Genomic DNA, 23584 nt, shown 5'->3' with positions numbered 1-23584 from the left:
TGATAGCATAATGTCTGTTTCGACTTATTAACATTCTGTTACTGATAAAATGGAAATTTTGTTAAAACTCGAACGTGTTCACCTGCCTCTACTGTTTGATAAATCGTTTTTTAACTTATAAATAAGCTCGTTTCTCAACAACACTGATTTTCAATTTGAACTATATTAATTACTTGTTAAAAATATATCGCCTCGAAAATAAAACGTGTTGTTATTTAGCAGAAAATAATTTCTTCTAACACGATGATCACTTTGAAACCACTTGAGGTTAGTTACCCAAGAACACAATAAACAAACACGTGTTATTTTGGCAGCACTGTTTTCATTTTTTTTAATGCAAGCGCTTAAAAATATAAATTAACTGTGGGATCAATAAAAATACGATCAAAGACAACCATGGAATTCACAAAGTTTGTCTTTGATAGAATTTTCAAAAATCCATGGCTATCCGTGATTGTTCTTTATTGCACTCTGACTACATATTTATCCATCAAGTAAGCACAAAGAGTAATAAACGACAAAGAAAAATTATGGCGGTACACAGAAAAAAGTCGTGTAAATTTACAATTATTTTACTGTTGCTTTTTATGTATTTTTTTACTTAAATTTAGTAAATTTACGTAAGTTAGCAGCATTGTGCATAAAATAAGTAAACTTGTGTCACTATTTGTATTTTCACAAGTCAAATTGAAAAAACACAATACAGAATCGCAATTGTAAATGTATATTCACTTTATAAATGAATTATACTTTATAATACCGTAAATATACTAACATTTTTTACAATTACTTCCAACTTTGTAAAATAATCCAGTCTACCGGTGAAATCACATGCATACTGTGAATTGTTGATGCGCACGCAATCATTACTATAACGCTTGCAGGTTATAACAAGTTGGAGTGCATTAGTTGTGGTAATATATTTTGTATAAAATAGTGTATTTTGTTGTTAAAGGTAAGTACTTTACTATTCTGGTTTACTATTTTCCTCCAGTTACAAAAGTACACTTTCCAGGCGGATAATTACTTACTATAATTTGCCCATGTCATCTTTAATTGTTATGTTAATGCAATTTTTATCACAGGGTGATGATATGAATAATTTAAATGAAATTATCAAGGTGGCTGCGCCATGTGTAATTGAAATAGGCAAGTATTTAAAACGTCTTTGTACCTATAACATTTTAATGTATTTTTGTATTTTTCTAGAGAGCGATCCACAAACAATTTATCACGTAGTTTTAGAACGACAAGTAGTGATTCCAAGTGTTGTCACTTTAAAAGATGCAGTATCTTGGGCGTTTGGATTATATTTTATAATGAATTTAGAATATGCAGACGAAGTATCAGCAGTTTTGGAAATGATGCAAAGATTTTTTTTGAAAATACATCCAGATCAAGGATCCAAATCAAAAAGAATAACACCAACAAAACGCAAAGTAATTGGCCTTATGAACAAATTAAATTAATGTAAAGTATATACAACATCAATGACTTTGTTTTGTGTTTATGATTTTATTACATGTTTATTATGTTTTTCACCATAAAATAAAAGGTTCACTTTGTCCGACATGGTTTCTTTGATTAAAACTAGTACTAAAAATAACAATAATTTGTGTAAATTTACATATCAATTCACGGAAATTTACATACCAATTCACGGAAATTTACATACCCATTCACGGAAATTTACATATTTTATTGTAAATTTACAATCGTCAAAATTACATTTTACTTGTAATTTTACATGTTCTTTTGTAATTTCGATTTACATTCAAAAAGTAAATATCACATTCAAACTTAAAAATACATTTCGTTGGAATATTACCCTTATTATCTCGGGTTACAAATTACCTGTGATTTTCACAGTAAATTTACAAGTAAACTTTTTTCTGTGTATTGGAAGTGGGTTTTAAAATTGATGAACATGAAAATCGATTTATTATTGTTTTTTGGCAGGTTTCGGTACGTCACGAGTTTTATTGAATTTTTTTTAAATAACCAACTACATACAATATGGCTGAAAATACGTGCTATTTTTCTTTTCTTGTATCAATAGTGCGCAGTGAATTTTCGTAGTATTGGTATGAATGCAGGTAATATTTTTTACGAAACTTGAAGATAATTACGAAGCAAGTTATTAAAATTTTGGTGGCCCTGAAAGATCAACATAGACAGTACGTAGTAAGATTAAAAAAACATTTTTACGACCCTAAGAATGTCTAAAACGTCTTCAAGAAGAGTGTCATAAAAATTTTGAAATTTGAAACAACTGTTATTGAAATCAAGGTACACTTTTTTAATAACATTTTTTTCTGAAAAAGTGGGTGACTTATTCTTGATTTATTCAATAAAATAACAATTGCCTTATTCGGCCGAAACGGGAGACAACTTTTTTCGTATTCTAGAGGTCATGAAACGTCGCGAAAACATGGAAGCAGCCAGTCGCCCGATGATCTCTGTCACAATACTTCTTTCGTTTACGATCAGGGAAAAAATCTTAAATTCGATTTGTTCTTCTGGATGTTTAATTAAAAAGAGTTTAATTAAAAAAAAATCCAAAATAATAATTTTATATCGGATGTCTGCAAAATGGCGGATTAACTCTCGGCTACGCTCTTAACAACCAATGGTTTTTGTAATATTTTGATTAAATTCCATTTGCCTTTTTTTTTTTGTTTTCTGATATAAAGCGAAGGTACAAATCAGCAAAAATCGAGTAAGCAGTTAAAAATATTTGAGGTTTCAAAAATTGTCAAAACTTTCGATACTCTACGTTTAAAATGTTCGCAGTTAATTTTAGGTCCTCTGGTGTTTTATTTTTGGATAAAAATTGAAAACATCTTTTGGGCTTTTATTGTTTTGCTTTTTACGAATATCAAAAAGTCTTGAGTGCCAAAATGTTTGGGTACCCATGGTGTATTACTTTGGGAGCACATGGAGATTTTTTTGGAAATGTTTTTGGAAAATGTTGATTTGACTTGTTTTTGAGTTAATTCAAAATCCTGAAAAATCGAACAATTAAAGAATTGAAAAGCCGAACAAAAAAATCGATTAATTGAGAAATCGAAAATTTAGAAACATCAAAAAGACAAAAATTGAAACATCGAAAAAAAAAATGGAAAAGCAAAAACCCGAAAAATCGATAAATTGAGGAATTGAAAAATCGAACATTTAGAAACGTCAAAAATTGAAACATTGAAAAGTAGGAAAACCAAAAATTTGAAACATCGAAAAATTAAAGAATTGAACAGCTGCAAAATCGAAAAGTCGTAACGTCAAAAAATTGAGAAATCGAAAAATCCAAAATCTAGAAACTTCAAAAATTTAACAATTGAAGGAACGAGAAATTAAAGAATCGAAAAACTAATAATACTGAAATTAAAATGTTGAAAAACTGAAAAATCGAAAAAATGAAAAATCGAAAAACCGAGAAATCGCGAAATCCAAAATTGAAAAAACCGAAAAACTGAAGAATCGAAAAAATGAAAAATCAAAACATCCAGAGATTGAGAAATCGAAAATTCGGAAATCGAAAAGTTTAAACTTGAAAAATGTAAAATACAAAATAAAATGAAAAATGTCATAATTTAAAATTAAAAAACTCGAAAAACCAAAAATTTGAAAAGTCGAGAAATCATTGAAAGATTCAAACAGAAATCTCATAAATCGACAAATCGAAAAACTGAAAATCCAAAACCAAGACGGAGAAAAATCGAGAAGTCGAAGCATCAAAAAACTGATAAATCGAGAAACTGAAAAACAAACATCGAGAAATCGAAACATCAAATATTGAAAAACTGAAAAATCTAAAACCGAGAAGAATTAAATATGTACCTACTTGATAATATTTAAAAATTCGAAAAATAGAAATATCGAACTGAAAAATGGAGAAATTGAGAAATTAAAAAGTCAAAAACCTGAAAAATCAAAAAATTAAAGAATGGCAAAACTGAAATATCGAAACACTGAAAAATCGAGAACTGGGAACATCCAAAAATCGAAAAATTGGAAAACGTAACACCCGAAAAATCGAAAAATTAGACCCGAAAAAATGAAAAACCAAAACATTGACGAGAAATAAAAAAATCGAAAAAAAAAAATTCGATTAAATGAGAAATCGGAAGTTTAGAAACGTCAAAAAGTGCAAAATCGAAACATTGAAAAATTTAAAAATTGAAAAATTAAGAAATAGAGAAATCGAAAATTTAAAAAATCGAAAAAAATGGAAAATCAAAAACACGAAAAATCGATAAACTAAGGAATTGAGAAATCGAAAATTTAGAAACGTCAAAAATTGAAACATCGCAAAATTGGAAAACCACAAACCTGAAAAATTGAAAAATTAAAGAATTGAACATCTGCAAAATCGAAGAGTCGTAACGTCAAAAAATTAAAACATCGAAAAATTTAAAAAATCGAAAATTGAAGGAACGAGAAATTAAAGAATCGAAAAACTGCAAAATCCTAATACTGACATTTAAAAATCGAAAAACCGAGAAATCGCAAAATCCAAAATTGAAAAAACCGAAAAACTGAAGAATAGAAAAAATGAAAAATTAAGAAATTGAAAAATTCCAAAACTAAATTGGGAAATCGAAACATCCAGAGATAAAGAGATCGAAAAAGGGAAAAACCGAGAAATCAAGATAGTCCAAAATCGAAAAATCGAAAAGTTTAAACTTGAAAAATTTAAAAAATTGAAAAACCAAAAATTTGAAAAGTCGACAAATTATCAAAATATTCAAACAGAAATCTCATAAATCGGGAAATCGAAAAATCGAAATATCAAAAAACTGATAAATCGAGAAATCAAAAAATCTAAAATTTTAACTATTGAAAAATTAAAATATGGAAAAATTTAAGAATCGAGAAATTGAAAAACAAACATTGAGACATCGAAACATCAAATATTGAAAAACTGAAAAATCTAAAACCGAGAAGAATTAAATATGTACCTACTTGATAATATTTAAAAATTCGAAAAATTGTAAAAGAGAAATATCGAACTGAAAAATGGAGAAATTGAGAAATTAAAGTCAAAAACCTGAAAAATCAAAAAATTAAAGAATTGCAAAACTGAAATATCGAAACACTGGAAAATCGAGAACTGGGAAAATCCAAAAATCGAAAAATTGGAAAACGGAACACCCGAAAAATCGAAAAAATAAAAAAAATCGATTAATTGAGAAATCGAAAGTTTAGAAACGTCAAAAAGTGAAAAATTGAAATATCGAAAAATTTAAAAATCGAAAAATTAAGAAATCGTGACATCGAAAATTTAAAAAATCGAAAAAAAAGGAAAATCAAAAACTCGAAAAATCGATAAATTGAGGAATTGAGAAATCGAAAATTTAGAAACGTCAAAAATTGAAACATCGAAAAATTGGAAAACCAAAAACCTGAAAAATTGAAAAATTAAAGAATTGAACAGCTGCAAAATCGATAAGTCGTAACGTCAAAAAATTGAGACATCGAAAAATCCAAAATTTAGAAGCTTCGAAAGTTTAACAATTGAAAAATAGAAAAAATGAAGAATCGAAAAATGCAAAAAATTGAAAATTGAAGGAACGAGAAATTAACGAATCGAAAAACTGCAAAATGATAATACTGAAATACGAAAAATTGAAAAATAAAAAACCGAAAAATTCTAAAACTGGAATAATATTGAAAATTGACAAATCGAGAAATCGAAAATTCGAAAAATTGGTATGTTTATATTTTGATTTTTTTTTCCAGAAACCTTGATGTTTAGGATAAAAATTCAACATTCATTCATCACAGTTAATTTTAGGTCCTCTAGGGCCGGTTTATAGAACAACGAGTTAAATATTTAATCCTCGATTAGTTTAACAGAGAATTAAAATGTGGAATATGAGCCCGTGATTGGTTAAAATATGCGCGTTGCCTCGCAACGGACCTCAGTTAAAAGTTAATCGCGAATTAACTTTAACTTCGCTTTCTATAAATCGGGTCCTGGTGTTTTATTTTCGGATAAACTTTGAAAAAATCTTTGGGCTTTTACTGCTTTACTTTTTATGAATCTTATAAAGTCTTGAGTGCCGCATTGTTTGGGTACTCATAGTGGATTATTTTGGGAGCCCATAGACATTTTTCTGTAAATTATTTAAAACCATTTTGGATGACTTTGGTGTTCTATTTTTGGAAAATTCTCACCTGATCTGTTGACTGCACAGTTGGCCAGCCAAATTTATCGCCTGACGTCGCGCCGTCGTTTTTAATAATGATTGTCTGGTTGATTCCCCATCACTTCCGCTGCGCCTAACTCTGATTATTACACATTTATTTTCTGGTTTAAAAATTCGAATTTAAAAAGAGACAACTATAATTTATTAGACCGGGGTAAGGCGAAGGATTAAGGCACTCCAGGTACCAGTGTACCTAGATATGACCTTGGACCGGAATTGATCGCTATTGATTGATGCAATAATTAAATCAATAACTATTACCTGTACAAAACATAAGTTACACGATGATGAATTTACCAAAGAAAGTCGACTAAGAACATCATAAATTCCAGTTTCTTGGCAATGAAGACAATAATTGCTTTTAAATCAAACTACCTTTTTTAGATATTGCGAAACTCGAAGGTTGAAAAAGGACTAGTTTCGCTAAAAAAAAAAAAAACTCTCCATGGATGATTTATTAAAACAGGATTACCAAGTTTCCATTGCTTTATATATCACTATTTTATTAAATATGCAAAACAGACATAACGTTCGAAGTTAGAAAAAAAATTCCATTTCATTTTTAGCAACTCCGCCCCCCTAAAATTTTAAATTGCTTGAATTTTTACAACAGAAAAGAGTACATTTTAAAGTAGATTCTGAAGTGGCGATTTAAAATTTAAACACGTTTTAATTTTTAATTCTGTAAATTTTGACCCTCGAAAGTGCGTGTTTACGTATTTCATTTAGCACGAAGAATTAATAAATATTTGTTTTAAAACACCACACATTATTTTATCACAGGAATTGTATCTAGATGCATTTTTTTTCGTTATTTTTATCTGTTTCCTCTCTTATCTCCTATACCCTCTCCAACACAGAATGGCACTTCAGATAAAAAATGTTGGTAACTTATCTGTAGACAGGTGTCAACATGTACGTATCGGTTATTCAATTGAAAAAGTCATCAAGTCGGCCTTGATTTTTTGTAAACATTGTGAAGTATGTCTACAATTAACCTACAATTTAATTGATGACAACTGACAATGCGGAAATGTCAATACACAACAGTATGGATTAATAAAACACGTGCGTCTTTCGCTACTCTATAACAAGCGTTTCACTCAAACTTCTGTCGGAAGTATTTCTGGAACGGTTCAGCTTTTACCAAAACGGATTTTTAGATTAAGGGCAGAGACGTTTCGTTACCTAGCAACCGTTTTCCTACGGTCGGGCACTTTCGGACTGATCCCACCACCTCAATTAATTTTAAGTGGGACTATCCACCTTGTGACACCTCATTTAAAAGCGTTCCAGGTGAGTGACGTATTGCCATTATTATTTTATGAAAAAAGTTTAAACGTCAAAGTTAAACCACACTAGGTAAACGCCAAAACATAAATAGGTTTTCCTGTAGTTAACAGTAAATATACTAAATAATTTTAAATATGCAACATTAGGCAAAATTTGCACAAAACCTGAAATATCCAAAGATCAAATTAGTGTCAATTGCTATTAATTAGCCTCGATTCGTACAAATCCTAAACGATTTGGTTATCGTACCAGTAATAATAGATGTGCAAACTGCCACAGACTTTAATAGTAATACGGGTTTTTTAGAACCTTGGACAAGGTTTTTCCGTTTTTTAAAAAAGTAAAGACTGTCACCACCACACAACTACCTTTTAAAATTAAAATCAGACCCGTATTCAACAAATTCCACTCTTCTGTCACGAACTGCAACCAAACAAACCTTCATAATAAATATGCACCCTCAGAGGCAAAACAATCCATTGTGTCTGACAGATTATCAGAGGATCAGCAGCTACCAACAGCTACTGCAGTTAATAACAACAATCTCGTATAATAAGAGTGGACGTCGAGAAACAATCTCGTGTTTCCTTTGAGTGGTGTAACGACCGATATAAACGCACCACAACACCACATTAAAATGCAAATTTCCCATCAAGGAAACGCGATAAATCCAATGCGGGCTGTTATTTAATGTTATACTTACAGTCTGCTCGACGGTTCCATGGCGGCTTCGTCACCCTCAATACGGTAAACTTTCCCTGACATCACGTATTCGAAGCTATCAGCACGCGAACCCTCGGTTTCCAAGCCCTGGGGGTTCCAGTCGCCGCTGTCGGGATAGCCGTCTTCGCGGAGCGTCGTCGCCAGGACGAGCCGGAATTTGTCACCTGGAAAGAGGGGATTTATGTAATGTCGCTGTTGCGTCATTTATTGATAAGCGCATAATTAAAGGCGATAAATGTCACCGAAATGGGATTTTAATATTATTTAGGAGTCGGCATCGACGGTCGGATCGATGGACATCTGCGTAGAGATTTAATATTCGAGAAAACATGTTACCACTGGATGGTTAAATATTAATAAATAAATAAATAAATAAATAAATACTGTACTTGTTAAAAAGTGCAATATTTTAGAAGGGGTAGGTTTTTCATTCAAGGTCTCGATTTAAAAACCTATTACAGTCAAAACTTTTAAGTAAAAAACACTATCTAAAAGGGAGCACAGATTTTCTTATCTTGTTCATTTTTATCTGATGTTTAATTATTATTAAACTAAATTGTTAACGAAAGCAACCCCAGAACAAAAAAATTATTATACAAAATATGAATAATGGTAAAGGGGAAAAATTGTGGTACTGAAAAGTCTTTTATGATCATGTGGAAACCATTTATTTAAAATATCTTAAATAATATATTTTGTCAAACTGATAGCTTCAAATCTTTCCTCACACTAAAATCATAATGTTTCGAGATATGAACCAAACGCGCTAACAAAAAAATTTGGAAACGTCATTTAGAAAAATACTTGAACATGAGATAGTCCAGTCAAATTAGCGATCAACCTCGGAATGAGAGATAATAAGCTGAATTTTCGTATATACCTTCATTTTAGCGTTCTAAAAGTTGTCTCAAAAGTCTCATAAAATCTCGTGTCTGCGTCGTAAGTTATTCAAGGTCAAAGGTGAAGAAAAACAGTTTTTTGCGATTATCTCGGTTTCTATTGCTCCAATGATGTTAACATTTATTATCGTAATTGTAGAGCACAAAATTTGGGACACATTTTATTTGAAACATTTTTTCATGCGCTCAATCGTTTTTGAGATAGAGGGCAGTGAGCGCGCAGCGCTCATCCATACGTACTGTAATGCAATCAACCGTGAATATCTGTGAATACTACCTTTAATTTTGAATAATTTGTATTATTTATCAGTTAATACATTGCATTTAATAACATTTTACATATTTTCAATACATTCATTTAATGATAATGATACTTAGGGGAAGGGGGCCTAAAGCGGGCATAGAGCCTAAAGCGGGCACTCTCTTTAGTTTTGGCGTTTCAAAAGATGGTGCGCCCTAACCGCGCGGACATAGTGCATCCCCCCCCGCATACTTCACATCAGTCGCCCGGGTCTCCTGCGAGTACCCAATTATGTGCTGTAATAAATAAATAATTTTCACGTGGTTTTGAAAAATATTGCAAAGTCTGTCACATCTGTTTTTTCTATGTTTGTGAGTTTTAAGCTAAAAATGAAATTCGTTAGTCAATTTGTGTTTATTCGGCTACCATAAGGTAGCAGTTAACTGCCACTTGTCGCATCATTTTGAGTTTAGATGTTGTTTGCAATTTTAATTGTCGAAATGGGCAAAGCGGGCAGGGCAAAGCGGGCACTTGTCCGGTTTGTCCCTCTAGTGTATTTACTAAATATCTATAGTTGTTTCGAAAAGAAGAACAAAGGCAATGTGGAGTCTGTGAAACAAATTATAAAAGAAGAACTTGCTGAAGATAAAACGAAGTCTAAGAAGTGAAAAAACCAAAAAGAAAAATACGAGATATATCGCTTTAAAAAAATTATATTTCGAATTACCAAACTTCACTCCAGGGGACCTTCATATTTATATTCATATCTAGTCTACAGTTTTTACAAAAAAAAAATAATATAAAGTTGAGCAACTTTTACATCACACTTTAATCGGCACATTGATGCATTTTTTGACGAAGTGCTGAAGAGGTTTGCATTTTGAGATAGAAAGTCCTCTGGGGAAAAGTGTCAGCTTTCTTTTGGTACCATTTATAATCCCAAAAAAATCCATGACTGAGGTAAATAACTCTCGAAAAGTCAAAATCTATTAAAATGAGCTTACTTAACTTCTGGTTTGGTTGCAGACTTCAGTATTTCTAAAATGCAATTCCGGAAACCCCGACAATGTTTTTCAATGTATTTAGTATAGAGCGAAACCGAACCAGACGCCAACCTTAACCATTGCCTGGTTTGCCCTAGCTGAATGCCCGCTTTAGGCCTCCCCGTAGGGCAAAGCGGGCAGTTGTAAAGATTTAGTTATCTGCTTCTAACTTTTTTTTTAATAAACTTTCTTCAATTTTAGTTATGCATCATTGAAAAGGGTTAAATCAAGCATTATAATATAAAAATTTAAAGGATCTAGATTATCCATAAACTACTTTTTTTAATATTTTTCCTTATGGTGCCCGCTTTGGGCCCTCTTCCCCTACCTACTTTGTGGAATTAAAAACTCTTTAAATTAAATACTTATTGCATGTATATCTTAATTTATTGAAAGTAGATTTTAAGTAGAAAAATAATTAAGTACTTTATCTTTAAAATGTGTAAGTTTTAATATATTAGATAATATATTATACTTGTTATATTATTATATATCTAAAAGTTATATTAATTTTTTCAAAGTAAAAATTTAAGGAAGTAAAACGAGTTAATGTATTTTAATTTTATCTTTGTTCAGTACCTGTACATTTCTTACGATTGAAATTGAATCGCAGTGAAAATCTAGAAATCTTTAATAATTTAAAGAACAAAAGTATTAATTTTCTTCTTCTTCACCGTCATCTTCTGGACGTTCGGGAATTTCTGTTTCATCGTCATCATCTTCGGTGCCCTGAATCGTTGTTTCCAGACCTTTCAGTTATAATCATGATAGAAAAATAAGTATTTAAAACCCTACACATTTTAAAGATATAAATAAATTGAGATATACAATAAATATTTCATTAAATGCGTTTTTAATTACACAAAGTAGGTAAGTAAGTATTATTCAATGAATATGTTGAAAATATGTAAAATGTTTAAATACAATGTATTAATTGATAAATAATACAATTTTTTTCAAAATTCAAGGTAGTATTCATAGATATTCACGGTTGATTGCATTACAGTACGTATGGATGAGCGCTGCGCGCTCATTGCCCTCTATCTCAAAAACGATTGAGCGCTAGAAAAAATATTTCAAATAAAATTTGTCCCAAATTTTGTGCTCTACAATTATGATAATAAATGTTAACATCACTGGAGCAATAGAAACCGAGATAATCGCAAAAAACTGTTTTTCTTCATCTTTGACCTAGAATAACTTAGGACGCAGACACGAGATTTTATGAGACTTTTGACACAACTTTTAAAACGCCAAAATTAAGGTATATACAAAAATTCAGCTTATTATCTCTCATTCCGAGATTGATCCCTTTTTTATCCTAAAATGACTGGACTAAGAAGCAAAGAGCGGATTTAAAGGCACAAAATTTAATGCAATTTATCTGATGTTTTTTTTTTCAAATTTTCATTGTAAAATTCCGTCTTCTATAGGTCAATACTTTTAGCATGATGAAAAATTTCCGTCTACATCAATAGATGCAACTGGTGTGCACTTTAACGTACTGATAATATCTAGACCTAATTCCACATCTAAATCTAGTGATTCGCCATTTAAAATTAAACTGATGTTTTCTAGGAGCCTGCAATCAGTGTTTTTATTAATTACCTCTTTGAGCTTTTAATTTACAGAATGGCCTATTTTTTCTGAAATATTCAGAGTATTGGTTTGGACATTTTTAATAAACTGTACAGATTCAATTAAAGACAAGAATTCTATTGACTCGTATTTTACAATCTATTCTAATGTACTCACAATAACAATAATACAAAAAAAAATTCTATACTTAGTGGAAAATTTCAGTTATAAAAAAGTTACTCCTATTTAAAAAAATTCAGGGTTATAAATTTTCCAAAAATATAGCGTGTTTAGAGTCACTGAGCAATAGTTTCGAAAAATTCGGTGTGAATTTCGAATTTTCTAAAAATTTATAAATCGCGATATTTCAATTGCCGATTCTGGAAAAGCAGACACGTTTTAAGTTTCTTGTTTCCGAAATAAGTCTACACATATTAAGAAAAAAAAAAAGGCAAAATGTAGCCCCGCCCACCCGCCCTATCCCAATTGTGATGATTTTTTTAATTCGTTGTAAATTGCGGGGCGGAGCTTAATTGCGAAATCCCTATTTTTCTACGAGAAATTACCATGTGAAACAAATTCATAAGTAATCATGTTGTTTAAAGGAAACTAAATGTACATATTAAGTAAAAAAGAAAATCAAAAGATAAATCCCACCTATCTGTCTTGATCTCAATCGGTGCTTAACTGCAAAATCCTTATTTCTCTACGAGAAATTAAAAACATTATCGTGTTGTTCAAAGAATACTATGTACTTAAATTAAAGCCAAAGATTAGGCCCCACCCATACCTGACCTACCGGAGTCTAATTGCAAAACCCATATTTCCTTACAAAAATTAATCATGTAAAACTTGTTTTAAGTTTCTAAGAATAAAAAATATCATCACAATTGAGATGGGGTGGGTGGGCGGGGTTTATATTTTTGCTTTTTTTTTCTTAATGTACATAGTATTCTATCAACAACCCGATACTTACGTTTAAAATGGAAAATTTGTATAAGGAAATATCGATTTTGCAATTAGGCTCCGCCCCATAATTGCAAAATCCATATTTCTTTGCAAAAATGTACCATTTTAACCATATTCTCAGAGAAATCGAGAAATGACAAAATCAAAAACTACAGGAATCAAAAAATCGAAAAATGAAAGAATTGCAAAACTCAAAAAATCAAGGAATCGGGAAGTCGAAAAGTTGAAAAATCGAAGTCAAAAAATCGAAAAATTAAAGACCCAAACATTGGCGAGTAATTGAGAAATGGGAAATTCATAAAATCGAAAGTCAAAAAATAAAAAAGAATAAAAAAATCGATTAATTGAGAAATCGAAGAATTGGGAAATCGAAAATTTAAATAATCGAAAGATCCAAACAGGAATCGAAAAATCGAAAAACTGAAAAATCTAAAACCGAGAAGAATTAAATAATATTTAAAAATTCGAAAGATTGAAAAATAGAAAAATCGAAGGAATGAAAAATCTAGAAATTGAAAATTGAAAATTTTAAAAATTGTAGAATCGAGAGTAACCGAAAAAGTCAAAATAATCGAGGAATCGAGAAAATAAACAATTGAGGAATCGAAAAATTGAAAATATCAGAAATCGAAAAATTCAAAAATCAAAAAGCTGAAAAATCGAAAAATGGAACAATTGCAAAACTCAAATATAGAAACATTGGAAAATCGAGAACTGGGAAAATAAAAAAAAATGGAAAAGTCGCAGCGTCAAAAAAATTAAGAAATGGTAAAGTTGAAAAATCGAAGTCAAAAAACCCAAAAACTGAAAAAGAAAAAACGAAAGATTGACGAGGAATCGAGAAATGGGAACATGAAAAAATCCAGGAATAAAAAAATCGAAAAATGAAAGAATTGCAAAGCTGAAATTGGAACATTGGAAAATCGAGAACTGGGAAAATAAAAAAATCGAAAAGTCGTAACGTCAAAAATTAAGGAATCGGAAAGTCGAAAAGTTCAAAAACCGAAGTCAAAAAATCGAAAAATTCAAGGACTCGAAAAATAAAAAACCCAAACATTGACGAGTAATTGAGAAATGGGAAATTCATAAAATCGAAAGTCGAAAAATAAAAAAGAATATTGTAGAATCGAGAGAAATCGAAAAAGTAAAAATAATCGAGGAATCGAGAAAGTAAACAATCGAGGAATCGAAAAATTGAAAATATCAGAAATCGAAAAATTCAAAAATCAAAAAGCTGAAAAATCGAAAAATGGGACAATTGCAAAACTGAAATATAGAAACATTGGAAAATCGAGAACTCATGAGATGAATTCAGGAAATGAGGAACTGAAAATTTAGAAACGTCAAAAAGTGAATAATTGAAACATCGAAACATTTAAAAATGGAAAAATTAAGAAATCTAAAATTTAAAAAATCAAAAAAAAAAGTACCATTTTAACCATACATATTCTCAGTTTCTTGTTGTGAAAAGGACAAAATATAAACTTCTACGGCACGAAACCTACAAGAAAATGGATTTAGTTAAATTTCGAAAATCGTCGAAAATGGTTCGAAATTTCCACACATGTGGTCGAATATTTAATTTGGGAAAAAGTTGTCTACAAATTCTCAATAAAATTTGGGGGTCTAGATCTTGACGTGCTGAGTCAAAAAATATAGCGTGTTTAAGTTCACGGATTTTTGAAGAATTCGGTGTGAAATTTGCTTTTTTTGAAATATTTTCAATCGAAATATTTTTTTGGGCGATTATGGGAAAATGGTTGGAGAAATCGAAGAAATGAGACCGGAAGTTACTTCTGCGGCCCGCAATCTACAAGAAAATGAATTTAGTTAAATTTCGAAAATCGTCGAAAATGGTTCGAAATTTGCACACATGTGGTCGAATATTTAATTTGGGAAAAAGTTGCCTAAAAATTCTCAAAAAGATTCGGGCGTATAGATCTTGATATGCTGATTCCAAAAATATGGCGTGTTTACAGTCACGGATTTACGAAAATTCGGTGTGAAATTTGTTTTTTTTTGAAATTTTTTAAATTGCAATATTTTTTTGGGCGATTATGGAAAAACGGTTGGAGTAATCGAAGAAATGAGATAGGAAGAGACTTCTGTGGTCGGAAATCTACTAGAAAATGTATCTACTTAAATTTCGAAAATTGTCAAAAATGGTTAAAAATTTGCACACATGGTGAAATATTTAATTTGGGAGAAAGTTGTCTAAAAATTTTCAAAAAAATTCGGGGTTATAGATCTTGACGTGCTGATTCAAGAAATATAGCGTGTTTAGGGTCACGGAGCAACATTCACGAAAAGTTCGGGTGAAATTCAATTTTTTTGAAACTTTTAAAAATTACGATATTTCAGTGGGCGATTCTGGAAAAACCATTGGCGTTATTGAAGAAATGAGACCGGAATGTGTGTTGTTAAATAGTGGAAAATTTCATAAAAAGCACTCGCTTTGCAGAAAATACTTTCATCAGTTGAAATAAGTTCAAGACAAACTTTTATCCATGAATTTATTAAAGTTTTCACTTTTGGTATTTTCACAAAATTTACTACCACCGGTCTTCTTCAATGTCTAGTTATGAATGAATTAGAAATTTTTGTCAAATTATTCTACCCATTTTCACTTGGTAGTCATCAGGCATGAAATACTGTATGGTCAGTTAAATTTTTATGACAAAACACCCTTACAAATCGAACTAGCTAATATAAACTGTAACAAATATATTTTCGGGTAAATTTATTTAGAAAAATACCAGGAAAACCAGAAGAGAGTTGAGATGGTCTTAAGACTTTCGCCAAACAACAATCATAAATAAATTTTATTCCCCCTAATAAACCATTTACGGCGTTGTAGTCGTTTTCGAGAATTGGCACAACAAACTCCAATTTTTTGTGAGTATAATGGCGTTCCTCCAAAATAATGAAGATTTCTGCACTCCGTATCTTCATGTTTTGTGAATATTCTGATAGATGAAACCAAACTTCATCACTAAAAAATGTTAATCAATCTCATGGTGATTTATCACACTTGAGTTTCGTGTAGTTGGGGTGTTGTAATAATGATATGAGATGTGTTAAAAAAAAGAAAACATTAATTTAGACGATTTCATTTAATACATTTCAAATTTGTTGAAGAGACTAAATTACAAATAGAATTTGGGGAAATACATTTCAATTTCCCAATTATTATTATTAGTAGTCAGTATACGAAGTTCCCGAAGTAATTATGTCCTGTAGCGCGATATTTACAAAATCTCCTTTAGTATATACTCATGAAAGGAATGAATTGATGGTGGACAAAGAAAATAGCACTTGACATAAAACTTTTACAACTCCAACAAGCCTGAAGTGTTTACATACTGCTAGGTTTCAATAGGCCGGCAATCAACAGCATTACGAATATGAATGTAGTCTTAACGACGAGTTCATACACTGTCTGCCATTTTCTGTCGAGGAAAGGAAACAAGTGAAAAATATATATAGTGCCTTCCTTGAATTTTTACTGAAAAATAACTCGTATTGGCAGGATTTTCACCAGTTCAAACCAGGAAAGCCGCAACATATTTCAACTGAGACAAGAATCTTAAACAACTACTTTGTACTTACATCTCATGGGTAGTGCTTCACATAACTTTAAATTAGTTGGTAATGTTTTACCCGCGAATATTACATTCTGGCTGTGCAGCAACGTTTATTACATATATTATGTGACTAGACATGCAGAGATTACTATGTTTACATGACTGGAGCTCTGTTTTTATTATCTATTATAATATCCGAACTTTTTCTAATATCATTTTTTGCACTATTCAGAGAGCAACGATATACCTACGTCGGTAGTTCGCATTTAACTTTAAACACGGATTTTATTAATGCCATTTACGGCACTAGCGCTGTCAAGGGATCTATAAATTATGCAGTGACCCAAAGGCCAAACTTTGAACGGTCTTAATAAGTGGTGCAATGAAAACTACATGATACAAGCGCCATTGAAATAATTTTGGGGAAGTTGTCAGCTACGTCTATTAATATTAACGTTACGTGGTCTAAATGGTGTTGAAAAATGTCAAAGACACCTCGGAGAGAACTCCCAGTTTAAAATTGATTTTACTTCGGAGAACCTTTATCTTTCACCCAATTTCATTTTCAGAAATAGTTTCCAAGTTATAAGGAATCAAACTCTAGCTTCCACAAAAATTTGCACTATTTTGAGTTACTTTCGCAACTTTCAGAACAGTTGATTTATTACCTTAATTTAATTTATCACAATGCACACTTAAACGTAAGTCTGAATTTGCACAATAAAACGAGTTCAATTACATGCAAGCAACTGTAAGAAAATAAGCGATGAACTGAAGATAATGGACGCAATATCTGCTTATCAATCTGCAAGAGCAAATTTTTATTCTCAATTCAATATTGTTGAATGGTCAATAAACATCTGACACTTGAGTAATCTCGGAAATGAGAAACAGAGGTTATCAGCTGCTTCTGGTTTCACAGAAAATGATATTATCTCCTCATTTCCTCCATTTATTTCTCAAAAAAACATGTTACAAAATTTTAACCGCACCGCAGTGGTCTTGATAAAAAACGACGTTCAAAAACACGCAGAAAAATGACCTTTTTTATTAACAACGGACAAAAAACTGTTAAACAATGTTTACAAATAAACAGGAAGTTATTTTAAGATTCGGCTTCACTTCTGTGGAGTAATTACACGATTTTTTTCCCGTCGGGTTGAATAAATTAAGTTAGTGACCTTTCTAAATTAAGTGTACTTTCGAGAAAATTAGTCCGCAATATTTTTATTTATTATAATATTATACCACACATTGGAGTATTTACTATTTAACTACATCATTGCTTGCAGTCATTTATTTTATATCGTTTTAATAGTCTGAGAATAGTCATTAAGATCAATTAAAAGTTATGTTGAAAACGGCAAAAAATTAGACCACGACGCTAAAAGTAATGTATTAGAAGACTCAAGTAAGTAGTTGAAACAGAAAATCCCATGGTTGTTTTGATAGTTCATTGCAAGTGACATATTCCATTAGTACCTCGACGACGATTGCTGGGTAAATATAATTTCCATTTGATAATTACCATTAGAAGACCATATAAGAATTTTCCACTTCATCCAAAATACATAAGCGATTTTCTTAACTGACAACCCCTTTTATTTTAAGCGAACTCTGAATACATACATCAACAAACCATGACATTCAACGGAGCCCAAGGATACCACACTATAAATACCACGATTAGTCAGTCACCTTTCAGTTGGTTTATTTAATTCAAATTCGGTTTATTACAATTCCCATCAAATCGTCGCTTTTTCTACACGAACACATTGTGCTTTAATTATAAACCTTACTTAATAAATATTTCACGCATCTGACATACATTAATTATGAATCGGACGGAGTTCCTTGACACTGGAAATTCAATGGCTTGTTTTTATGGAAAGAGTATTTTCTCGGTTTTCCTGAATTATTTATTGTTACAACTCGGTAGTTATGTATTCTCGTAGCACCAACATGAACAGTTGTTTATTAATTATTGTAAGCCATAACAAAGACGTTCACATTTCTTCGGGTTAAAAATCCCGTGAAAATATCACCAAAATACCTGTGTTATACAATACACATTATCTCGTCAAGAAATTGTTCTCCGGCTACATAAAGTGTAATAATATTGACATAATTACAGCGACTTTAAATGTTACGAAAACACTACTCGCGGTTTTTACGGTCCTACCTGTTTATTCGGAAAAGTTACCAATGGTGCGCTTATTTTTATTCCACTTTTACCGTCGTTCTAATTTTAACTCTCCTAAAATTATTCCCTTTCGCGTTGCACCCATCCTCAAAATTTCTACAGCGTTTTTTACCGACCAGCCTCGCTTCGATCGCTTCCAATGAATTAATTATGTTTTTGCGAGTGGCACACTCAAGGCGAAATTACTGTGGTGTCTTCTCCAAACTACAGGCGGTCCTAAAAAAACCCACTCGATTCCTAGTAAGCCCGCGTCGCAAAAATACATTTCCGCACAAACCAGTATTCTAATTTCGAACATCGAAATCCATGTCTTCGAACCATACACCGACATTTGCTGAAAATTAATACAGAAATAAAAGCAAGCGGGAAAAGAAAACAGGCCTTTGTCCGAAATTTAACGAACCCCGCACAAAGCAAAGCAAACATTTAGCTACCGAAAATTTGCATTCCTCGCACGAAAAAAGTAACAACGTAAACGGTAATTAAAACGCAGGGAAAAGCCGTCATAAAAAAGGACGCTTCGAGGCATCGGGCCAAAAGCTCGTTGCGAAGAAATGGCGCGGACGCCATCTGTGTTTTAATCATTGCTGGAATCTGGACGAAGATGGTAATTTCGCGAGCACGATTCAAATCGGTAAGTAGATGGAAACAGCAACAGGTTGAGCAGGTGTCTTTTATACGTATGGATAACGTGATTTTAAATTTTGTTTTAATTATGTATTTAAATTTTAAATGAACACGAATGTTTGGAAAAAGATCGTGCGCGAGTTGGAATTATCTTGCAATTACTAAACCTGACTGAGGAATTTATTTAATGGAGAAGTTTGGTTGGATGTGAAGGATACCGCAAGAGATCGAGCACACGCGTGACAAAGAAAATCATTTTTGTACTGATTTGACCCAATGGCGATAAGGACTAGATTTAAAAATTTTAAACCGCAAGGATAATTAACTGATTTACTTTTATTTCACCGCAGGTGCAAAATATTTTGCAGAAAAGCAGCCAACCATCAAGGGATATTAATTAAACCGTAAAACTAATGGCACAACTGTAGTAGACCACCAACAAACGTTCCACGCCCTCTCCGTTATCTTTTAACATTTTTTTTCGCTTAACGATGTCGAAAGTAACTAAAATAACGCATAAGCGTCCTTGGATTATCAAATTATCGTTTGACTCTTATTTTTCAAGTCATAAATTCAAATATTCTGTCAATCATTCAAAAACAAATACGTTTCCGGTGGTTTGATTCAAAAATTAGTTACACATGAAAAAATTGCTGCTTGCGTATTCGTCACAATAGACTAGCAGAAACACACTTGTTGTTTACAACATTATTAATATTTATAAGTTATTTTCTTCAATAAAGGTATGATTTGTCGACATAGCATGACTCACTTCATACAACGCTTGATAAAAAATAAAAGATATTATATTGAAAGTTTTGCTCAAAAGTGTAACAGCACGACTGTGAGAGATCCTATTTACGTAACTATTACCCAACAACTGCATTATTATTCCTGTGGTGTATGATAAAACCGACATTGAGTAATTATTTTTCGCTCTCCAATGTGGCACAGCTTTAACCCATATGACTGAGTACTCTTCACATCAATTCATTTTATTTATTACCTGATTAGATATCATCCTACTTTATGAAAAATTAATACACTCAAACCAACGATCATTATCTAAAATCGTTTATATCTAAAGATAGTGAACGAATTATACTATAAATACCAGACGACTAACTGTGCTTACATTAACCTTACTTTTTCAACCGAATCAATAACCAATGCATCGGTCGACTTTTTCCCATAAATCGATAAAAATGTAACCATGACAACCACAACCTTTTGTCTTTAATAAAGACAGAAGGTATTATTTATGTTCACAATACCGTAAGAGCCGCAAAAAAATACAGCAGCACAATTCAGCTTTTACTCCGTTTGAATAAAAAGCGTTCGGAACTAATTTCCACTTCAAAGCGAACTAACACTAAGTTATAAATTTCAATCTACATCACTGGAATTACATTAAATGTGACCCCCAATTTGAACAGAACATACGGTAATCAGGTCTGTTATTATTCCCAATTAAGGTAATACAAAAGTTGCGTAGAGCGCACCCCATTCATCACGGAGGCACCCTTTAACCTCAGACCCTAGAACGCAGCTCCCGCAAAGGGGTGTATTATTGTGAAACCCATAGGCGCCGGGTTGTAGAAATTTTGTGGGGGCCGGGTGGGATTCTTATGAATTATTTAACGAAGTTAACTTATTAGCATTCCACGAAACGTTTCATCTGAAATATTCATATTCACAAAATACTGAGTCAATAATATCAACCAAATCTCGATCATGAATGATTTTAATAATAAACGAGACAAAGCAAAAAATAGTACAGGAGATAAATAGCAATTAGTGTTTTTCTGTTTGTCGTATGAACGAAAGTATAGGTTATGTACGGACTTGCTTATTCATAACGGAAGAGTAGTTGATTTTTATGAAAAATCGATCATCTCGGCATAATTTCCAACTCGCTTCTGTCGGAGAACATTGTTGTAACAATAAATTAAAGCTATGTATTTGTTTGTGTAACATTTTTGAATGTCGAGGACTGCGGAAATTTTAGAGGATGTTGCTACGGATTTAATTTTAGTGTACGCAAAAGTGGTTGATCTCAATTGTATTGGGGGAAAAAGTTTCTGTAATGACGTCATACACTCTTGGTGGGGATTTTGGCTGAATGAATCATACCGTTGTGTTCTCAAATCTAGAGGAAAATTAAATGAGTCGACATAATCGATAAATTAACAAATCAATTCATATTTTAAACTCATTTTTTATCTTCCAGCACAATTTAACAAATTTTTTGAGATGACGTCATAGATTTTCTCGAATGAATTTTCTCATCTTATAGAAACTTTAAATTCGATAGGTAATACATGCGATAAATTGTAAAAGTTCAAGGTCACAACAATATTGTTTTAAGTTAACACGCTTTACATACAATTTATTCAAAGAAAAATTTTCAAGTGACGTCAGCAATTTTGGAGACAAATTTTGATGTATGATAAAATTCTAGTGCACCTATGAAGTAGACGGTTTTATCCAGCTACACAAACTCAAACCAAAGATCTGAATTTTCGTACTTTACGAAGTGTAAAACTTGGAAAAACTTGAAGTTAAGACATTTCTCGACGATATCACGAAAAAAGACAAATTTCGGCATTTTATCTGCATACATTATAAAACTTGTTCGCACCATACTGAATGCACGTGGTGCTCCGACGATCTGATAACAGGGAGATTACATATTTGCAGGTTTTGATATGATTTGAGCGAACTTCTTTAAATTTACACATTCAATCTTGTTTTTGATACTATGAGTTTTTGAGATGATGTGATTAATTTTTTAGGGGGATAAACAAATATACAGTATAACCTCGATAAAAAGCTGAAAGGGAATTGAATAACAACTTCGTACACTGCTGAAAACAAATTTCAAGAAATAAACCTTAATTTTATTAAACAGAACTAATGTATTCTTTACCAAAAATGGGTAATAGATACATTCGAAAAAAATATTACTCACTTAACTATAACCACGCTATATTTTTGGAATCAACCGTCGAGATCTATACCCCTGAATTTAATCAGAATTTTTAGAGGACTTTTTCAAAAACGGCATTTCCCATTATGTATTCGTATGCAAATTTCGACCCATTCTCGACGATTTTCCAAATTTAACTAAATACTTCCATGTAGACTTTGGGCCGCAGAAGTCACTTCTGGCTTCATTTCTTCGATTATTTAAACCATTTTTTTCGGAATCGTCCATTAAATTATCGCAATTTTCAAAAATTTAAAAAAATCCGAATTTCAAACCGAATTTTCCGAAAATATTGCTCCGTTACCATAAACATGCTATATTTTTGGAATCAGTACGTCGAGATATATGTATATATCTCTGAATTTTTTCAGAGTGTTTAGACAACTTTTTCAAAAATAAAATTTTACACTTAGTACTTGCCAAATAACCTACCCTCTAAGAAAATAAAAGGCGGGTGGGCCAGGCTAGTATTTGCCAAAATAAGACTCATTTTGATCAATGACCTACTCTTCTAAGAAAAGGTACTAGCCCCGCCCACCCACCCTTTGTTTTCTTAGAAGAGTAGGTCATCTCCCAACATCAATCTTATCTTGGCAAGTATGAGACTGATTTTTGCAAATGACATATCTTCTAAAAAATTAAGGGTGGGTGGGCGGGGCTAGTACTTGTCAAGATAAGACTGATTTTGGCAGATGACCCACTCTTCTAAGAAAACAAAGGGTGGGTGGGCGGGGCTAGTACTTGTCAAGATGAGACTGATTTTGCCAATGACATATCCTCTGAGAAAAGAAAAGGCGGGTGGGCCAGGCTAGTATTTGCCAAAATAAGACTTATTTTCACAAATGACCTAGTCTTCTAAGAAAAGGTACTAGCCCCGCCCACCCACCCTTTGTTTTCTTAGAAGAGTAGGTCATCTGCCAAAATCAATCTTATCTTGACAAGTATGAGACTGATTTTCGCAAATGACATCCTCTAAGAAAATAAGGGTGGGTGGGCGGGGCTAGTACTTGTCAAGGTAAGACTGATGTTGGCAGATCACCCACTTTTCTAAGAAAATAAGGGGTGGGGGGCGGGGCTGGTACTTGTCAAGATGAGACTGATTTTGGCAATGACATCCTCTAAGAACATAAGGGAGGGTGGGCGGGGGGCTAGTACTTGCCAAGATAAGACTGATTTTGGCAGAGGGCTTATTCTTCTAAGAAAATAAAGGCTAGTACTGGCTAAAA

At 31.9% G+C, this 23584-nt stretch overlaps 1 protein-coding gene and 1 long non-coding RNA gene across 3 annotated transcripts in view; one reads left to right on the top strand and one right to left on the bottom strand.

The window, feature by feature from the left end:
• LOC135124344 (DNA-directed RNA polymerases I, II, and III subunit RPABC3) overlaps nucleotides 1-23584 on the bottom strand; it is a 161476-nt gene that overhangs the window by 23934 nt on the left and 113958 nt on the right. For both annotated transcript variants that reach the window (XM_064049344.1, XM_064049346.1), the window contains exon 3: nucleotides 8206-8389. In XM_064049344.1, the coding sequence (XP_063905414.1) occupies nucleotides 8206-8389 (184 nt within the window). The remainder of the gene's footprint in view (nucleotides 1-8205; nucleotides 8390-23584) is intronic.
• On the top strand, nucleotides 703-1567 carry LOC135124039 (uncharacterized). Its single transcript, XR_010279748.1, has 2 exons — nucleotides 703-1149; nucleotides 1210-1567. It is a non-coding gene; the product is annotated as an uncharacterized LOC135124039 (long non-coding RNA).

Source organism: Zophobas morio, unplaced genomic scaffold (assembly GCF_036711695.1).
Source record: "Zophobas morio isolate AGI-343-1 ecotype UQ-CSIRO unplaced genomic scaffold, CSIRO_AGI_Zmor_V1 ptg000007l, whole genome shotgun sequence".
Classification (NCBI taxonomy): domain Eukaryota; kingdom Metazoa; phylum Arthropoda; class Insecta; order Coleoptera; family Tenebrionidae; genus Zophobas; species Zophobas morio.
This window is presented reverse-complemented; position numbering and strand designations above follow the sequence as displayed.